Genomic DNA, 17520 nt, shown 5'->3' with positions numbered 1-17520 from the left:
CATTACAAAGGTCCTCAGTTGGCAATCCGTGTCCTTTTAGGATCCTAATAATATGTATCCTTCCATTGGCACATTTTATCACGAAGTCAACATGATCATTCCACTTCAAATCACTACAAATATGAACTCCCAGTAATTTGACAGACACAGATTGCTTCAATGGCTGGCCGTGTATTGCAAGTAACGCTGGTTCGGGTGGCTTTTTCATAAAGCACACCTGCATACTTTCACATTTGGCAGGATTTAGAGACATTCCTTTAGATGTGGACCATTCAACAAAATTGTGAAGTGTCCTTTCCAAGACATCTGGTTGATCTCCTGCATTAATCTTGTATCAACCACGGTCACATCATCACTATATTTCCAATATGCATTATCACTGTCATGTAGGGCATTATTGATAACGATTAGGAACACAATGGGTCCAAGTTTAGTTCCTTGAGGTACTCCTGCATCAAGGGTCACCCACTCTGACTTAACGCCCCTGTACCGAACACACTGAGTCCATTCTGCAAGAAAATCAGCTATCCAGCGGATCAGTGTGGGTGTGATACCAAGTGAGATCACCTTTTGAATGGCAACCATGTGATCTATGCGGTCAATGTTTATTGAGTTTATCACTGTGGGTATTGGTAGTGATTTTGATGTTAGATCTCATTGTATTCAGGATCTTTGCCTCATTTCTTCTTGTCAGGGGGGAGCAGCAACATATAGTGCAATAGCTTTGTTGAAATATACTGACGATACTACAGAGAGACTAAGGTGAGTGTCTGAAATATTTTCAGGTTTAAAACATTGATAATTACAAAATGTGACAAGATGAAGTCCAGACTGACTTTGTGATGAAGAAAATAAATAAAAATTGAAAGGATTGATAAAAAAAGAAATACATAAGAAAAAGAATAAACGAAAAATATGCCAAGAAAAATTATCTTGAAACTGCAAATTGTGTTTAGAGTTGAATTGTATTTAGAGTTGAATAGTATTGTATTTAGAGTTGAATTGTATTTAAAAAATAGCATATTTAAATCATTATTCATAGATTGAAAGCAAACCCACCCCCTCCAGAAAAACACAAATAATGAATAAATTAGGATAATTAAAGAAATGGCATTGTTTGGTGTTAAAATAAAGTTACAATAAAGTTACAGTGTTAGAGATGGTACAGGCAACATGCATGATTATTTTCATCATGATATTGTGGTCAGTAGCCAAGATCTTTTTAGGTCACCAAAATAGGCAAACATCTATTTGGAATTAGTAATGAGATCCAAAGACATTTCTTCACTTTACTATTTTTAAGGATGTGAAGGAATTTGTATTCTTATTGTGGATACTTTCTTAAATAACCAATAAGTTATCATTGACAGGTATGAATAGTGGAAGAAAAATATAGCTGAGCTCGGGGAAAATAGATGAGGACAAAAATTAAGAATGTTACAAAAATGGGGACATGGAGGTTACCGGACTAGACAAGGAAGACTAGAAAAGCAAAGGAGACCAGTGTATAAATTCAAGTCAACTTTCTGTCAAATTTTCAGATTGATGTGTATCATCATTGGTGTCATTTTCCTGTCTTTTTTTAATTTTCAGATTAGAGTTTCCTGCTGGTACACATTCATATTTGCCAGCAAAAATAAATAAGGTAAATAAATGAACTAGAATTCCTTTCCTAAGCAGAGTAGAAAAAGTTGAAAAATGTTATACTCATATTTGTAGAAAGTGCTATTCAAGATGTCATGAGCAAACAAAGATTTTAGTTTATTGTTCAAATTGGTTGTTGTCTTTTTGAAATATCCTTCGTTCTGGCCTCATAATATTTATGTGATCTCCACGCAGCATGAGGGAAATTTGGGGCCTGTTTCATAAAACTTGTCATAATAAATTTGAAATAAGAGCTTAAAGCTACTTAGTTACTTTAATCAGATTGGTTTAGAGTACATTTTGTTATAGAAATTGGGTATTTGTTATTACAACAAGTCTTTATGAAATGGTACCTTGGAGTTTCATTCATGATTCCATAACATAGGGTTGACTTGCAGTTTTTACTCAGATGAAGAGAAATTAAGAAATTCCTACTGTGGATCTACGCCTTTTGTACCCACACTGGCAACCGAGGACTTACACAAGAACATCAAAAATAAACCAAGCCCATTGAGGACATCCTCTGTGTGCGGTCTATTGCAGGTCATCCAAAGTTTGAATATTGGGGTACAGTTAAAAAAAAGAAGACTCAATTCACAATGATATAAGATGTCCTCAGTTGTATCTTTATGTTTGGTCCTTGGTTAATGAGACTCCTACTGATGGGACGATCTTTGTTATGTAACAATATACTTCTCTGAAACACATCTCTTTGATTTCCACCATAAGTTTGTGTTTTTGTGTATTGCTGACTTTCCCTCTTTTTTTTTCCCCCTGATCAGACGCTGGCAACAGAGAAGCAAGTAGAAAGCATCACAGTTATGCTCTGTTGCTATGGTTATGAAGGCCAAATTAAGTTTAGTGATATACAACTCCATGCATTTAGTGGTAAGTTTAAGCAAATTTTGCATGACAATGTTAAACTTTGCTATATATACAACCAAAAATATTGAATTTGTGAGTGACATCTGCTCTTTCATGTGCATACTACTACTAAAACTTTGCATACTACTGTCTAATGAAAAATTGGAGAATTATTTGTAAAAAAATATCTTATTTTATATCTGATATTTTTTTAATGATGTTGGGATGGAATAGGACTTAAGATATGCAACTTTGGGACATTTCAAACACACTTTGATTGGGTTTCAATAACTGTGAACACCATTATTTTGTAATAAATCTTGCAAAGTAGGAGATAATCAATTTTCACTGTACAAGAACATGGATATAGAGAGTTTTTTTTATAATTTTCCCATGTCTTAGTAAGAATACATTATTCTTCATTTCGAGAAAACAATTTCGTAGTAGGAGGGTATCAAGTGTGTTTAGTACATTGTAGTGTCTCTAGCTATAAAATAAATTACTCTGGTTCTAAGCTAATGTTATATACAAAGTAACCAACCAGCTAAGAGGATAACAAATATAATCTTTATTTACACAAGTGTAGTTTGCTATTAAGGTAGCTTAAAAGGGAAAGGTCTCATGTGAAATTTTATCAGGAATACTGCACGGTGTCTATTCTGTTCCATGTCTAAATATGAAAATAAAGAACAGGATTTTTGGTGAAATTCTACATGTAGAAAAGAAGTGGATAGAACTTTGTTTGGGTAATCCTGAAGCAAGCTCGACTATGTTAATGAATTACTTTTTTCTCACTTTTATTGAGTAGATTTGCCATAGGTACTTCTAAGCCCTATTTTCCATCTTGTTTTGGACCCTTAGACATTCCTTCATCACACACCCCTCTGACCCGAGATGAAATGGTTGTACCCTGCACTCGGAGAAAGCCTGCATTCCTTCCCAAGAAACCCTCCTACCGTACTGAGCATGTCTTGACAGCTGACAACATGCAGATTGTAAGTCAATATCAATCTCTTTTTTTAAGTTCCCCTCCCCTTTAATGTCTCGTAATTCTTAAGTCAGGCTTAACTTAATAGACCATGGTCTAACTTTGTGCTAAAATTATGGTAAGCCAAAAATGTCAAAATTTGTTAACATTGCATTTTTCATAAGTTTAATGTGCTCTTCCCAAATTCTTTAATAATGGTGAAGACAATTACATTATTAATTTTTCCCAGATGGCTAAGAATGATTTTAGAGTCAAATTACCTGATACAATGAACCTATACTGTTAGATGTATGTCCCACCTGGCTAGCCATAGTTAAAACACAACTTTAAACCAGTGTTTATATCAGATCCGATTTCAGTCTATGTGTGGTTGATCTCATGGAATACCTATTTCCATGCTGCTTTATTCTGAGCAAGCATATATGTTTCTCATTTGATTTTAATCAGTAAAAGTTAAAAAAATAATTATAGGTTTTGGCAAGAAACAGAATTTGCATTGGACTTTTACTTTGGATCATGTTTTTGAGCAATTTGGAATGTGACATGTACTCACAAAATGTTTCGTAACTTTGGTTTCAAAGTTGTGCAAGAAAACATTGCAAGAAACATTATGGCGTGAGCTTTTCATGTTCATCACATGAAATGTTCAGGGGGGCCGTAAGGACTCTCCTTCCGACCGTTAAGGGTTAAAACGTGCATTAGTTGGAATTTATTATAGGATATCTGTTACCTGTGGCCGTTTGATAGATTAAAGAAAGAGAGAGAAAGAGGGAGGAAATGAGAGAGAAAGGGGAGAGGAGGAGAGAAAAGTGTTCATTCTACAGTAATTGATTTTCCAGACCTTCAGATCAGTCTTGATGGGAATCCTAGATTCAAACTTGATCAACTAGCATATTTTGTAAGACATTTTGATGGTTTGGTAGCAGATTGTAGCTATTGTTTTTTTTTTGCCCATTTCAGCATTTTGTGCTATTTGTCTGAATAAACAGTTTGGGAGCTTTGGCATTTTCAGCTTTTTTCATTTGTGGTCACCCACACCCCTATACATATGATCCTTATTTTGATGTAGCATTTTTTGTGTTTAAACATATGCATGAGATTGGATAATGGGATGTTCTTTTTCATTTAATAATTCAAAGCCCTTTGATGATGTGACCCTCATCACCCATGCCTCCCTGGATCGCATCGATGGTGTCTTGAGGATGCTGAACAGCTGGGATGCTCCTTGTTCCATCTCCCTCTACCTCCCGATCAAAGCGGATGAACGAGATGAAGATATTGAGTGGAAAAAGTAAGTCCCATTGGAGGTTTCCTCAAAATTCAAATTGGTTTTCTTATCATGGGGGAATTTCAACCTGACGATGGGTTGGTTGAAATAGAAGCAGAAAAATTTGAAAAAGATTTGTAGAAGTTACATGAAAAAACTTAAAAATGATTTACAAATTTATAAATTTTAAGGTTCTAATTTAGTGACGTCACATGGAGCACCTCCATATTTTGTGTGATATGAATTATCATATGAATATGAAAAAATGTCTTTCTTTCTAAATATTGAAAGTGATTTTATTTGTGGGATGAAGATATCATCAAACACATCATTGCATACCCTCTTCTATAAGAAAAATATTTTTATTCATCATGTTTCAGTAAAAAATGGGATTTATGGAATTTGTGGTCTGTGGGTGCGTCGTGGTCTAGTGGTTCTGACTCTCGTCTTTCAAACAGAGGGTCTTGAGTTCGAATCCTTGCCATGGCATGGTTTCCTTCACCAAGAAATTTATCCACACTGCTGTACTCGGTGAGGTAAATGGGTACCGGCAGGAAGTAATTCCTCAAAGAGCTGTGCGCACCAGAATCAGTAGATTTGCTTAGCCAGAGTAATATAGGAGTGCCTTGAGCACCTAGCAAGGTGTATACGTGTACTATACAAATCCTATATTATTTATATTAAAGGTATGGAGGGGGGGAGGGGCTGTTTTTCTGATGGATTTGCCTCAAACCGTCACCAATATCTTTCTCTAATTTTTCAGCTATTATGTTAAAACCAAATTGCTAGCAGGGTGAACTTCATATTTGATTCCATCAGTACATGTAATGATGATAACAATGATAATCGTTTTGATGATTTTTTTTTCCCAGGTTTGTTTGCAAGGTCATTCAATTATTTTTTTTTTTTTTGGGGGGGTTAGGGTTAAGTTTGGGTATGGACAAAGAACAATAATCAGCATTTAATTCCAAACTAAACTGGTTAATTTTCTTCTCAGACTTAAGTTTATCAATATATTTATGCCTTTGTCTAAAAACATACTTGGTTGCTGGAGGCATTATGTATATCGGTTGGTCTGTCCATCCTGGGGCCCGTTGCAGAAAGAGTTGCAATCAATCGCAACTCTAAAAAATCATGCGCAACTTGATTTTCAGCCAATCAACAGCGCGCATTTGGGATTTGCGATTGATTTCTTGACTAGCGTTTAAACGCAACTCTTACTGCAACGGGCCCCAGTTCTCATTCTTGTAATAACCCGAAACCATATGACAGATCAACATTCAAATTTGGATATTGGAGGGGAGATTATCTGATTCTGTTTCGGGGGTCACTAGGTCGAAGGTCACAAGATATTTACTTGAAAATTTGTCCTCTAAGATAAATACTGAATTTTGTCCTACGATGTTAACAAGGAGTGTGCCCCTGACTCGTGTTCCATACCTCTACATGCTGTGAATTTTTATGAACCTCCTCCATTCCTAACCTGCTTGTATGATCATCTTGACTTTGTAGGAAGAAGTTTCCTCTATGTTTATTGCTTATATCAATAAACCAAATGTTGTATTTTGATTTTTGGAAGTGGAAATACATTAATTGAGCGAAAAATAAACTCCTTCTTTGCAGGATTTATGTGTTTAAGAAGATGAGAATTTTACAGACGAGAGCCGACATAGACCTCACGCTGGTGTATTCTAATACAGTAAGTCAAAGAATATTCATTTTGTAAGAATTAATTCTAATACAGTAAGTCAAAGAATATTCATTTTGTAAGAATTAAAATGTAAAAAAAAATTGTCCATGAAAATTGGATGACTATTGTATGAATCAGGGTAGCATGTCATGAACAGACTTGTTTTATCTGACAAGTCCAGTTTTATCCGACAGTTACCATAAGAACTGCTTTTCAGTCAATCCAAATCAAGGAGAGTTATCAGATCTAGCAACTTGGACAAAATGTTCTTAAAACGCTTCCCAGTTCATTTACAAGTCCACTTTTTTAAAAACTTGTTGGGTGGTAATATGATAATCATGGTAAACCTAGGTTAACGTAGACCACACTTATATTGAGTGCCAGTTGTCAACTCATTCACCAATCAAAAAGTCATTCTTATTCTGCTGCAAAAAGTTGTCAAAACATTCATTGAGTCTTGTGCTGCATTGTACTTAGATGCAGAATATATGTAAAAGACAATTTCTGTTCATAAGATGACTTCCTTTTATCATGTATGTTGTATATGTACTGGATGCAGACTGAAAATTGTCCTGTTTTCTTTTTGTTTCACACAGATGGATGATGTGTACCCTATCAATTACATGAGAAATGTTGCAGTAAGGTTAGTCCTTTTCTTTTCTCCTAGGTAGCCATTGTATTCAAAAGTATATACCTCTTTAATATCAAATAAAATCCTCACATTACATTAAGTACTCATTTTTTGTTTGGTATAGGATGAGCACCTGTCTTGTGTAAATGTATGACCACAAGTGTGGTTCCATCTTATATTATTCCACCTCGAAACCACCTGCTTTTAAAGTCCTGAGCCAGTATTTAATTTGATACTTAAGCCAGTATTATACTCATTATTTTGCTTAGGTGAAATGCTTAACCATCTTTGGTATTCAGTTGTATGTTTGGGCTAAGTATTGTGGTTAAATCGTTGCATTCAGTTTACAAATGTACATACGCGAAATCAATCATGCTGCGCACAGCTCGATACATACATTGCACATTATTTGGTGTGGGCTTTGTGATGTCACAATGGCTATTAGTGAATATTTGGCTTAATGTTGGCTTGATGAAGTTAAGTATTTAGAAGTGAATTGAATATAAGCATTTTGCTTAGCCAAGTAAATACTCATAGTCAATTAAGACTTAAATTGAATACTGGCCCAGATTTTCTTGCCACCTTAGGGCAATCTTTAGATTACAGATTTTGTTGTATTTATTATACTTTATAAACAATCAAAGACTGCATAGTGTGCATTGCTGACATTTGCCCACACTCTCTTTCTTCTCGTTTCAGCCAAGCAAAGACCAAATATATTTTGTTATTAGATGCAGATTTCTTACCGTCCCCAACCCTCCATAAACACTTCTTGGATGTCATGGCGATGTGGCAGGTCTCGGAGCAAAGAGACCAGAAGACAGCGTTTGTTGTTCCAGCATTTGATTATATTGAAGAAAAACAGGTAATGCAACTTAAAACATTGAGAATGTGTGTGTGTTTTCTTAAGGATTAAATGTAGTTAGGGGGAGCATTTCATTAAAAGTTTTGTCAGTGAATAACACGACTAATTTATTCTGAGCCAATCAGATTTCAGCAGCTTATAACAACAGTCGGTGAAAATCGCTCTTTTTTGCTACATGAAAAACTCTCATTGTTTTGAATTGTGGAAGAAGGTCTTTAAGTGATTAAAAATGAAATAATGCCATTCTTTCAAATGGACACCATTTTCACAAGTTAGGATTTCTAATTTTATATTGCATCATACAATCAACTTCATTATTAATTGTAAATTAAATCAGTTGTATACAATGCTTTTGTTTTTACAGGACCAAGCTGGTCTACCTCGTACCAAAGATGAACTTATAAGCCTCATGAAACAAGATCTGCCAGCTGTTTCTATTTTTCGTATCCTTTCATTGGATGTCTTTTGCATATTCGCTGCTAGGAAGTGTTTATGTAGAGAGTTAAGAAGCACATACACATTGTGTCATTGGTGATAATCTAAAAAGCTCTAATAATCAGTCAAATTGAACAAGTATTTCTCTTTTCATCCATTTTGTATCATAATTCTGATATAATTTTCTTTAGAATAGCTTATTGAAAGAAACAAAAAGAGAATATAAAAGAAGGAGGAGGATAAGAGGAAAATTAGATAGATGCTGTCATTAAAATTGTTTACAAGGAATTGAAATTCAGCTCTGCTTTATTAAAATTACTGGCATATTGTACCATTAGTGCGTGGACTTGTAGAGTTTCATTCAGTTGGGAATGGCTAAATTTTTGTGTGTTTAGGAGTGACTACGGTTTTATTAGCTTCGGGGGGGGGGGACTGATGGGGTAGAATCAAGTTCTTGGGTCAAAGTTTGAACCTGAAAGCTGGTGCATTTATAACTGACAACTGCATATATTTGGGTTGTTTTATTCAGATACAATCTATACCCTTTTTTCCCTAATAATCTTCTTTCCCCTTTCTTGTGTGGGAGAAAACCCATAATTGCCAATCAATGTAATCCAATATTGGAATCGATTCCTTGACAAATATCTTCCAGGTTTTTATGAATCTCCTCTGTCACATCAACCAACAAACTATGTACAGTGGTACATGGCAAATGAGCCTTACAAGATATCTTATTATGAAGATAAATATGAACCTTATCTCATCTTGCAGTAAGTAGTGATCTAATTGTGGCTTCTTTCTCCTTTTTTTTTACTCTCTTTGAAATTCTACTCAGATGTCAGTTTCTAAATATGACCATTTACTCCAAAATATATCATGTTTGCACTTTACTGTCCAAATGATAATATATTTGCAATGAACAACCTAGTATTTCTTCTGTAATAGTAGAAAGATACAAGATCTTAACTAAAAGAATTGTGATTCATTTTGAGATCAAACATGTATGTGAAGAGGATGAAAATGAATTCAATGTTCTGTAGGATATATACGACTTTCTTAGATTCTTCAAATTTCTGTATCACGGTGCTCATATTTGATGAATCAACATCAAGCCCAATGCAATAGTAATAATGATGATAAGGATATTGTGCAGGGTGGTAGTGCTGGTAGTGATGATGATGATGATGATGACAACGATGATGATAACGATGATGATGATGATGATGATGAAGGTGATGATGATGGTTTAGGTAATTGATGTTATTGATGATGATATTGTGTCATGTCTCACATAGACTTCTCTAATATCAACATCTACCTCACAAATGTAAATCTTTTTAAATATTTTGGTTGGGTAATTGTGATTACACTCTTTATTATGATACTCTTATTAATTATAATTCCTCTACTCTCATTATTCATTAGGAAATCTGGGATGCCTATGTATGATGAGAGGTTTACTGGGTATGGTATGAATAAGATCACTCACATCTTGGAGCTTCATGCAGCAGGGTAAGTTCATATTCTACCTTGACTCTTTTATGTGTACATAACATACAAATGATTTGCAGCTCTATTGGATTAATGTGTATTATTTTGCAGACAACTGGTAATGAAGGCATGCTAAGTGTTATCCCTTGTTCAAAAATATTTTCCATAAATACCAACAAACACTCAGACCCATATCTTGAAATGTGTTTTAACTAAGGCCATGGTCTAATTTTGTGTTAAAATTATTGGAAACAAACATTTCAAAATGACATTCACATTTTCACATTACATGTTTCATATTTTTACTCTTTCTTTTTACTTTCCTCATGTTTTAATGATGATAAGAGCTATTTCAGTGATTATTCGTGGTTAGTAATGAATGGTTTGAGTGTCTAATTATTTGACAAATGGAACTTATACTAGTAGAGATACGTGTCTCAATTGGCTATTTAGTTAAACCATACCTTTAAACCAGAGTTTAAAGTAAACCAGAGTTTAGAATACAGTCCTTAGTCTTTTAAAACGCCCCAAGGTCCATCTACAAACTTGTGACGTCATATTGATTTCATTCAATTACAATGCCATGACTTATGTTACATGATGTCATTATGACTTTATTATTACATCATGTATGATGTCATGAGTTTAGTATATGCTGCTCTTGACAGATTGTGCTGTGCTCACTTTGAATATTTTGATATATATGCCAGATTTCGAAAAGACTTGGTCCATTGTTGTTTGATGCCAGATTATTGCAAGTTATCCACCATTAAATAGGCTTTGCTAAATAGAAGCTATTTGCTATGAATAATAAGGAACTACAACTCACAATTAAGCTACTGAATAATATGATATCAAATCATGCACTGTATATTGCCTGTTTTTTAATGAATAATAAAAACTAGATGACTTTTTTGAAAAGTGTATTTTTACCAGATAAATACAGCAGAGTATATAACTCTAATACCATTTTGCATTGGATTTAAGAGTTTACTCTGTAATATTTGAAAAATGTTCTTATTACAGGAATGCAGATTTACACAATGTACCTCAAAAGCTTTTTATATCATTTGAATTATCAATCACAAGTGTGCTGATACTGTAATCCCCAAATTCACAAAGATGGTTTTGAAAACCCATGGTTGAATCCATGTGAATTCGAGCCTAAAGGTTTTTATTGACATTTCAGGCTTTCATTTGTTTTCCTTCCCCTTCGATTTCTAGATATGACTTTGTAGTCCTCCCAGACGCATGGGTGATCCACATCCCTCACCTGATGTCAACCCAGAATTCTCGCTTCCTTAGCGATCCAATCAGCAGATTGACCAATCGGGTGACTCGCCTTGAGTTTGTATCCGATGTCATGAGGAAGTACCAGATAGGGGCATGCAAGGGATCACCGACATAGCAAGCAGTGTATGGGACTGAGGTCCATGATTTCAGTACATCACGAATGACAGCAGGTGGGCCTGAAAGATGATTTGAAACACCTATCCCAGCACAAACGGCAGTTTGTGGGACTGCAAAGAATGCTGAAATAAAGTATTATGGTTTTCCTCATTCAAGTGTGTGATTTCATTAGCAAGCTGATGTGAGTTGTAACCAAGAGTTTTTAGGGTTTTTTTTTTTTTTTTTTTAATCAGGTATGTTGGAAAATTTTCCAAACAGTAATGTCAGCTGAATGTCCAGAAAAAAATGTTTAATTCTTCATCATATTGAAGTTTGAGTTTATTTTGACGTTAAGTTGCTTTGACTAATACGAAAGAAAATTAAAATACCTGGCAAGTGTCATCAGAATCAGATGAAAAATACAAAACTTATGACATTAAGTTTTGCAGAATTTCTCAACAGTTGTATGCAAAACACAAGTATTGATATGTATACGAGAGAGTCGATGGTGTCAATTTCAATTATCCTGAGATTTCAGATATTTTCATTTTTGTGGAGTTGGATAATAAAGAAGCTCTTGATCTATGAGTTATAATTATGGGGTCAGATGAGTTAAACCATCTTTTACATTAAACAGGAGTTAAAAAAATGAAAAACTTTACATTTCATCTTAAATATAACAAAAAATAGGTTTGTGATGTCATTTACATAGCACCCATGTTATGCATATCTCTGTTTTGTGAATTGAAGCAAAATAGTGAAATTCCATAACTTTTACATTCAATTTTGATGAGATTTTCGGCAATATACACTTCTTTTTCCCCTTTTTGTTCAAATCAACTTGTTGGAGTGGACTTTGCCTTTGAATATGATTTTGTGACTCATTTGACTCTACAGACAATTTTTTTTTCCTTGCTCAATGTATATTCTCGTCATTATTTCATCTAATGTAAAATGCATTTTATTTAAACCCCACCGTAGTTTACTGTTTACAACCCAAATGCATTTTACAGGTATATTATGTCATGGAATAACTTGCCTGCTATATTTATTTTGTTCTGGGAGTTTGATGAGACTCCTTGGTTTTTATCTGTTTATTTTTATGTATTCGTATTACATAAGTCATTTCTTTTGGTGCATGCTATTTGTTTCTTAAGGTGCTTGGGTATAAATTATAATGTGAAAATTTTGGTATATATTTAACAGTTTCTTTTATTAATTTTGGGCATTTGGTACAGATCCACTTCTTTTTGTTACAACTCCTGCAAGTTCTTGTTTTTTAAAGTTATAATTTACCCTTCAAGAAAGCTGTTTGATAGACATACTTTTTTTCCAAATCAAAAAGGTTAAGTAATTATGACACTCTAAAGAGTGGCAGATTGCTTTCTACTCTATATCTCTATTTATTAATTTTTTGGTATAATTTTTTTTTCTAATTTTTAATGAAATTTTAAAGCTTCCCCACATACAACTCATTAATTTGTATTTTAATTGTGCAATATGTTTAGTTACAAAAAAAAAACTCTTGGGGAAATAGAAGTAATGTGATCATTCCTTCTATCCATCACCCCTTTCTTTAGATATATGGAATACATCTATGCCACATGGAAGATAAAATCACTCTTGCAATAGATATTGATCTTAACCCTATGAACTTTTTTTTTCTTGTTTTGCAGATTTACTCTTTTATACTCATTCACAATAGAAACTTACAACAATTTACCAAAACTATGATAATAGATACCTCTATATATCATACACTGTATATGTTTTGTATAATTAGTTTTAATACTTATACTGTATTATGAAAATCAAGTATGAAAATTGAATAATTGAGAAACTAAATAATCAGTAATTTATCTCTGCCTGATAAGTTAACAAAAATGATCTCTTTACCAAAGGTATGAATATTTTTGACATGGTGATTTCTTATCAGAAAACTTGCCTTATTTTTATTAATGTGGTCTATTTTCCTGTATTTTTAACAATAAACCCCTATATTTATATTAGTTGAGAAAGAAGTATTTGTAATGGTAATAAAGGCCCTTCCTGTGTGTCTGTTTCACATTCATTTTCTTAATTTTTTTCACTTCCATAAAATCATGAAATACAATATCTCCCAAGAATATACCAATGATGGTATGTAGAATACTCATTATTCTGTCAAATTCACTGAATATTCAAATATTTATTCAAAACATGATCATGTATTAGTTATTGTATTGGTATGTATATATACTTTTCAATTTATGTTCAATTGTCTTTATATTCTTGCCTCTTTCTTGTTATATCATTTCATAGTATTTATTTACCATGGGAGATATGATGTATATTGAGTATACTCCCTTGTGTACCCTTCTCCTTTTGAGAAAAAAGTATTGTGGCTGAATTCTTCTGCATTATTTGCATTAATGATATTGATGAAAATAACCTACTTTTCTAAAATGGTATACATTGTAATACTTTTCGAAAGAAATGTTACGCCGTGCAGTGAGTACCTTCAACTATACTGAAGATGTGTAACAATGTACGTTAGTCAGCTCTATCGCCATCATCATCATTACCATCATCGTCATCATCTCTACGCTCTTGATATACATTTATATATTTATCAGCAAATAATGGGTGAAAAATTATGTTGTAGTAGATAAATGATGCATGTGACATCTATCAGGGGTGTGACAGTTTAGCTTTTGAGCTAATTTGAAATTTTGCTCGTTTTCTTTTGATGTTCATATCAATTTCAGCTTATTTTAGCTTTATATCCTCTTTACATAAGTATCGGAGCTTACGATTCCAGCGTTTTTCAACCGTCTCAAGGCGATTCCATACATGTCGTATGGGACATTATGACAATAATTTCTAGTTCCTTCGATGAATGCTGGAGCAATAATTTTTTATTTGTCAATGATAAAGCTATAGTGGGTAGTTATGTGAAAAACTGATGACTGACCAAAAAAAAGCTTGATTATGGATGAATTAAAGGTGAAAATGTAGTGTTGTACGGGACTCAGAAATGTCCCGTACAACATCTCTAATTCACCCATGGATGGCTTTTTTTGTCGGTTGTCATATTTTTACATGACTTCCCAGTAGTACTGTATTATTACCACAAGATGTTAGTTCTTTGTTTGGACAGCAGGTTGAAAAATGTTGTGAAAATGGCTTATTTTTTAGCATGGAATCACCTTTAAGCTTTTTTCGGCTCTTGTATATGATCACTCACACCCCTGACTTACATGTAAGTCTTTGATCGCTAATGCCATTGAGAGTGAGAGTGGTTATCCTTTGAAATAATTTTCTTGCTCTATGTTTCTACCTTCAAACTCTGAACTGGGTAACTGGAAATATGACACCAAAGCATTATAGTATTCTCTTCAGCATACGATTTATGATTAAGTAATGGTATGTACATTTTTCTTGCAAAAAAAATCCTTTATCAATTATTTCTATGACTTTGTATATTTTGTATATGTGTAGAAATCAAGTTTTCTATAATTCTGTGACAGGATTGTATCCTTCTTTATGCTGTAATTTGTACATTTTATTCATTTATTTTAATTTTTCATTTATTTCTTAAAAAAGGTTAGGCTGATTCTGCCTTCTGACTCCTGGTGAGTTGACGAGACATTTATCTTTTTTGCAGTATTATTGTAACGTCTACTTGGACATCCGTAGACCTATTACCTATTCTTAGTGCTCTGTTTCATGTCAGCAGGACTGTATGTCATTCAAAATTGTGGTCTATTGCTCTGTTTTGTGTGTCTTGTCTCAAGTTTGTGTGCTTTTAGCTCTTGTAGATTTAAGCATTCAAAATGATATGTACCCTATGCAGTACATGCATGCATGTTGGTCTGTTCTCGATGTAGTGTTGAAAACAAATTTCTGTCAATTGTCTTTGAAATAAATGGAGTGGTATGTTTTATTGTTTGTCAGTATTAACTTGAGCAGTTGTGTAAAGGATGATACATAAAGGTAGTCTACAAAAATGGATGTTTTCTCAACCCAAAAAAAGGAAGTAAGGATGGATCTGTATTTCATTATTTGGATTTGATATTATCAGATAAAGGTGGCAAGGAGCTCCTTGGAAATGGTAATCAAAAAAGTTTTTATTTTTTCCCAGTTTTTTTTTTGGTATTTCAAAAATGGTTTGATCAGGGAACTTGAAAATTATATTTTCATCATAGAAAATAAAGAAGGGCATTAGTATTTAAAAGTATTCATTTATTGTTCTCGATGATCTTTAATTGTTTTTAGAATTATTTTTGACCATTCCAATTACTTCTGTACATTCCTTGTAGTTTATCACATTTGAAATAAATATCGAGTCAAAAGGTAATGGTACTATTCATAGTGTATTAACATGTTTGACGAATAGAGGGCCAATTTTGATGTTTCCAAATAAACTAAGTTTTGGGGTTTGGGTTTTATTTTTTGTTTTGTTTTGGAGTCGTGTTTTTTGAATGGGGGGTTGCATTGCCATATTTACAGATGGTTATGCTTTGATTTGGTTTTATTTTGCTTTCAACAGTATACATTGAATAACATTTTTTGTATTACCTAGGATTAAAATAAATGGTAGAATTTTCTGGTAGAATCTGGAAAACCCTCTTGTTAGAAAGAAACCAATTATAGTCATCATTTCTCTAGATAGAAGAAATGATAATATAAATGAATATTTGAAAAATGCTAAAGTAATAGTCATCCGTCTTAATATTTATAATGTTATCATACCATAATTACATGTGTTTCTCTCTTTTTAATGAAGATATTTTGTATTGAAGTGTGATTGTACCATCTTTCTATTCATTTGAGAAAAGGGTTCATATTCAAGTTTCTTGTTAAAGAACGCCAACATAGTTTTGATCAATAAGTCTTATTATTTTAAGATGTTGGCATACATTTTCGATGCTTTTGAAGTGGCAGAATTTTACCGAATAGAATTTTATGATCATGGTTTTAGATGTTTTAAATATGTATGTGTGAATATTTGTGTGTTTATGATGTTACATACAATGTATTAAGAGTGTGGTATGTTTTGCTGTGCTTGTACTCGTAGAAGATCCTCTTTGTGATAAAATATGTAATTTGGCATTAGAAATAAGTACTAGCAATACTATCCTATTACTTTGCTTCATATCGAAGATGTACATTCTGAAATGTGTATATTTTGCCATAGATTGTATATTATTAGACCAAAAGATATTATTCATGTTTTTTATTGACTTGCTTGCTCTTAAATAATGTAATATTTACAACAATAAAGGTCTTATAATAATTAATACCCTTTTGGCTCTTAACATAAGATCAATGTCTATCTGGACGATGGTACTTCAAAATACATTGTACTAATTCTTTCAATTGATATATTCTTTCATTTTCCTTTCATGAAATAGTTTTAAGAAATTTCTCTTTTATTCATCTCATGTTTGATACTTTTTGGCATCATGTAATTTGAATAATTGTTAATTACTTGATAAACATGATTGTTTTTTTTTCTCAGTGTTTATTACATTTGAATGTAATTTCTATTTGTCATGTAATTTCTTTTTAAAAATATTTTTCCGAAGAAGCTAACTTTGACTTCTTTAAACTGATAATTTTGCACCAATGTCTGATAGATAATTTATTGTAGGAGGACTGATTGTTTCTATGGGTATGTAACCTAACAATTATTTCCTCTTGAACATTACAATTTGCCTGGTATTGAACTGGTTTTATCTTTAATGATGATATAAAAACTTATTTGTATAATCATTTAGATTTTATAATATGCATTCAAGGATGCTCACAACGACTCCAGTATATGCACCGCAATCCAGTATTTCACCTCATGCACGCCTCTTGCCAAAGAAAAACCTCATTCGTTCACTGCACAAACTGTTTGTATGGACTTCTATTTTCTAGCAATGCAAATTTTTCTAGATGTTCGCTAAACATCGAATGATAAAATGCAACATGATTTCTATTACTGAAATAAGATACAAGTGTGAATATAAACTTTAGTCAAACTCAAAATCCATTTCTTTTCCAAACAAATGCCAACAAAGGCTTTATGGAAACAAAGTCACTTTACAACAAGAAGTCATGTTTTACAACAACGTGTATTACATACATGTACAGCTAGTTTATAATTGAAGTGAAAATTTCACTGTTATTTGATCGTCATGTGCTTAATTAATGTTCTTTTTTTAATTATGTCATTGAACGTCATCATTGAGGAGAAAATAAATGGCGCCCTCAATCTTTGCCTGTC

The 17520-nt window shown here is 33.0% G+C and overlaps 1 protein-coding gene across 1 annotated transcript in view; it reads left to right on the top strand.

Annotated features, from left to right (window-relative positions):
* LOC121411412 overlaps positions 1–17520 on the top strand; it is a 26322-nt gene extending 8802 nt beyond the window's left edge. The window contains exons 5-16 of the mRNA XM_041604137.1: positions 695–762; positions 1594–1645; positions 2427–2532; positions 3370–3503; positions 4636–4787; positions 6387–6462; positions 7050–7096; positions 7784–7949; positions 8314–8392; positions 9037–9154; positions 9810–9896; positions 11100–17520. Coding sequence (XP_041460071.1) covers positions 695–762; positions 1594–1645; positions 2427–2532; positions 3370–3503; positions 4636–4787; positions 6387–6462; positions 7050–7096; positions 7784–7949; positions 8314–8392; positions 9037–9154; positions 9810–9896; positions 11100–11283 — 1269 coding nt within the window. The 3' untranslated portion in view covers positions 11284–17520. The remainder of the gene's footprint in view (positions 1–694; positions 763–1593; positions 1646–2426; positions 2533–3369; positions 3504–4635; positions 4788–6386; positions 6463–7049; positions 7097–7783; positions 7950–8313; positions 8393–9036; positions 9155–9809; positions 9897–11099) is intronic.

This window comes from Lytechinus variegatus, chromosome 3, assembly GCF_018143015.1.
Source record: "Lytechinus variegatus isolate NC3 chromosome 3, Lvar_3.0, whole genome shotgun sequence".
Taxonomy (NCBI): Eukaryota; Metazoa; Echinodermata; class Echinoidea; order Temnopleuroida; family Toxopneustidae; genus Lytechinus; species Lytechinus variegatus.
The sequence above is the reverse complement of the archived record's forward strand: the minus strand, read 5'-3'. Positions and strand labels throughout refer to the sequence as shown.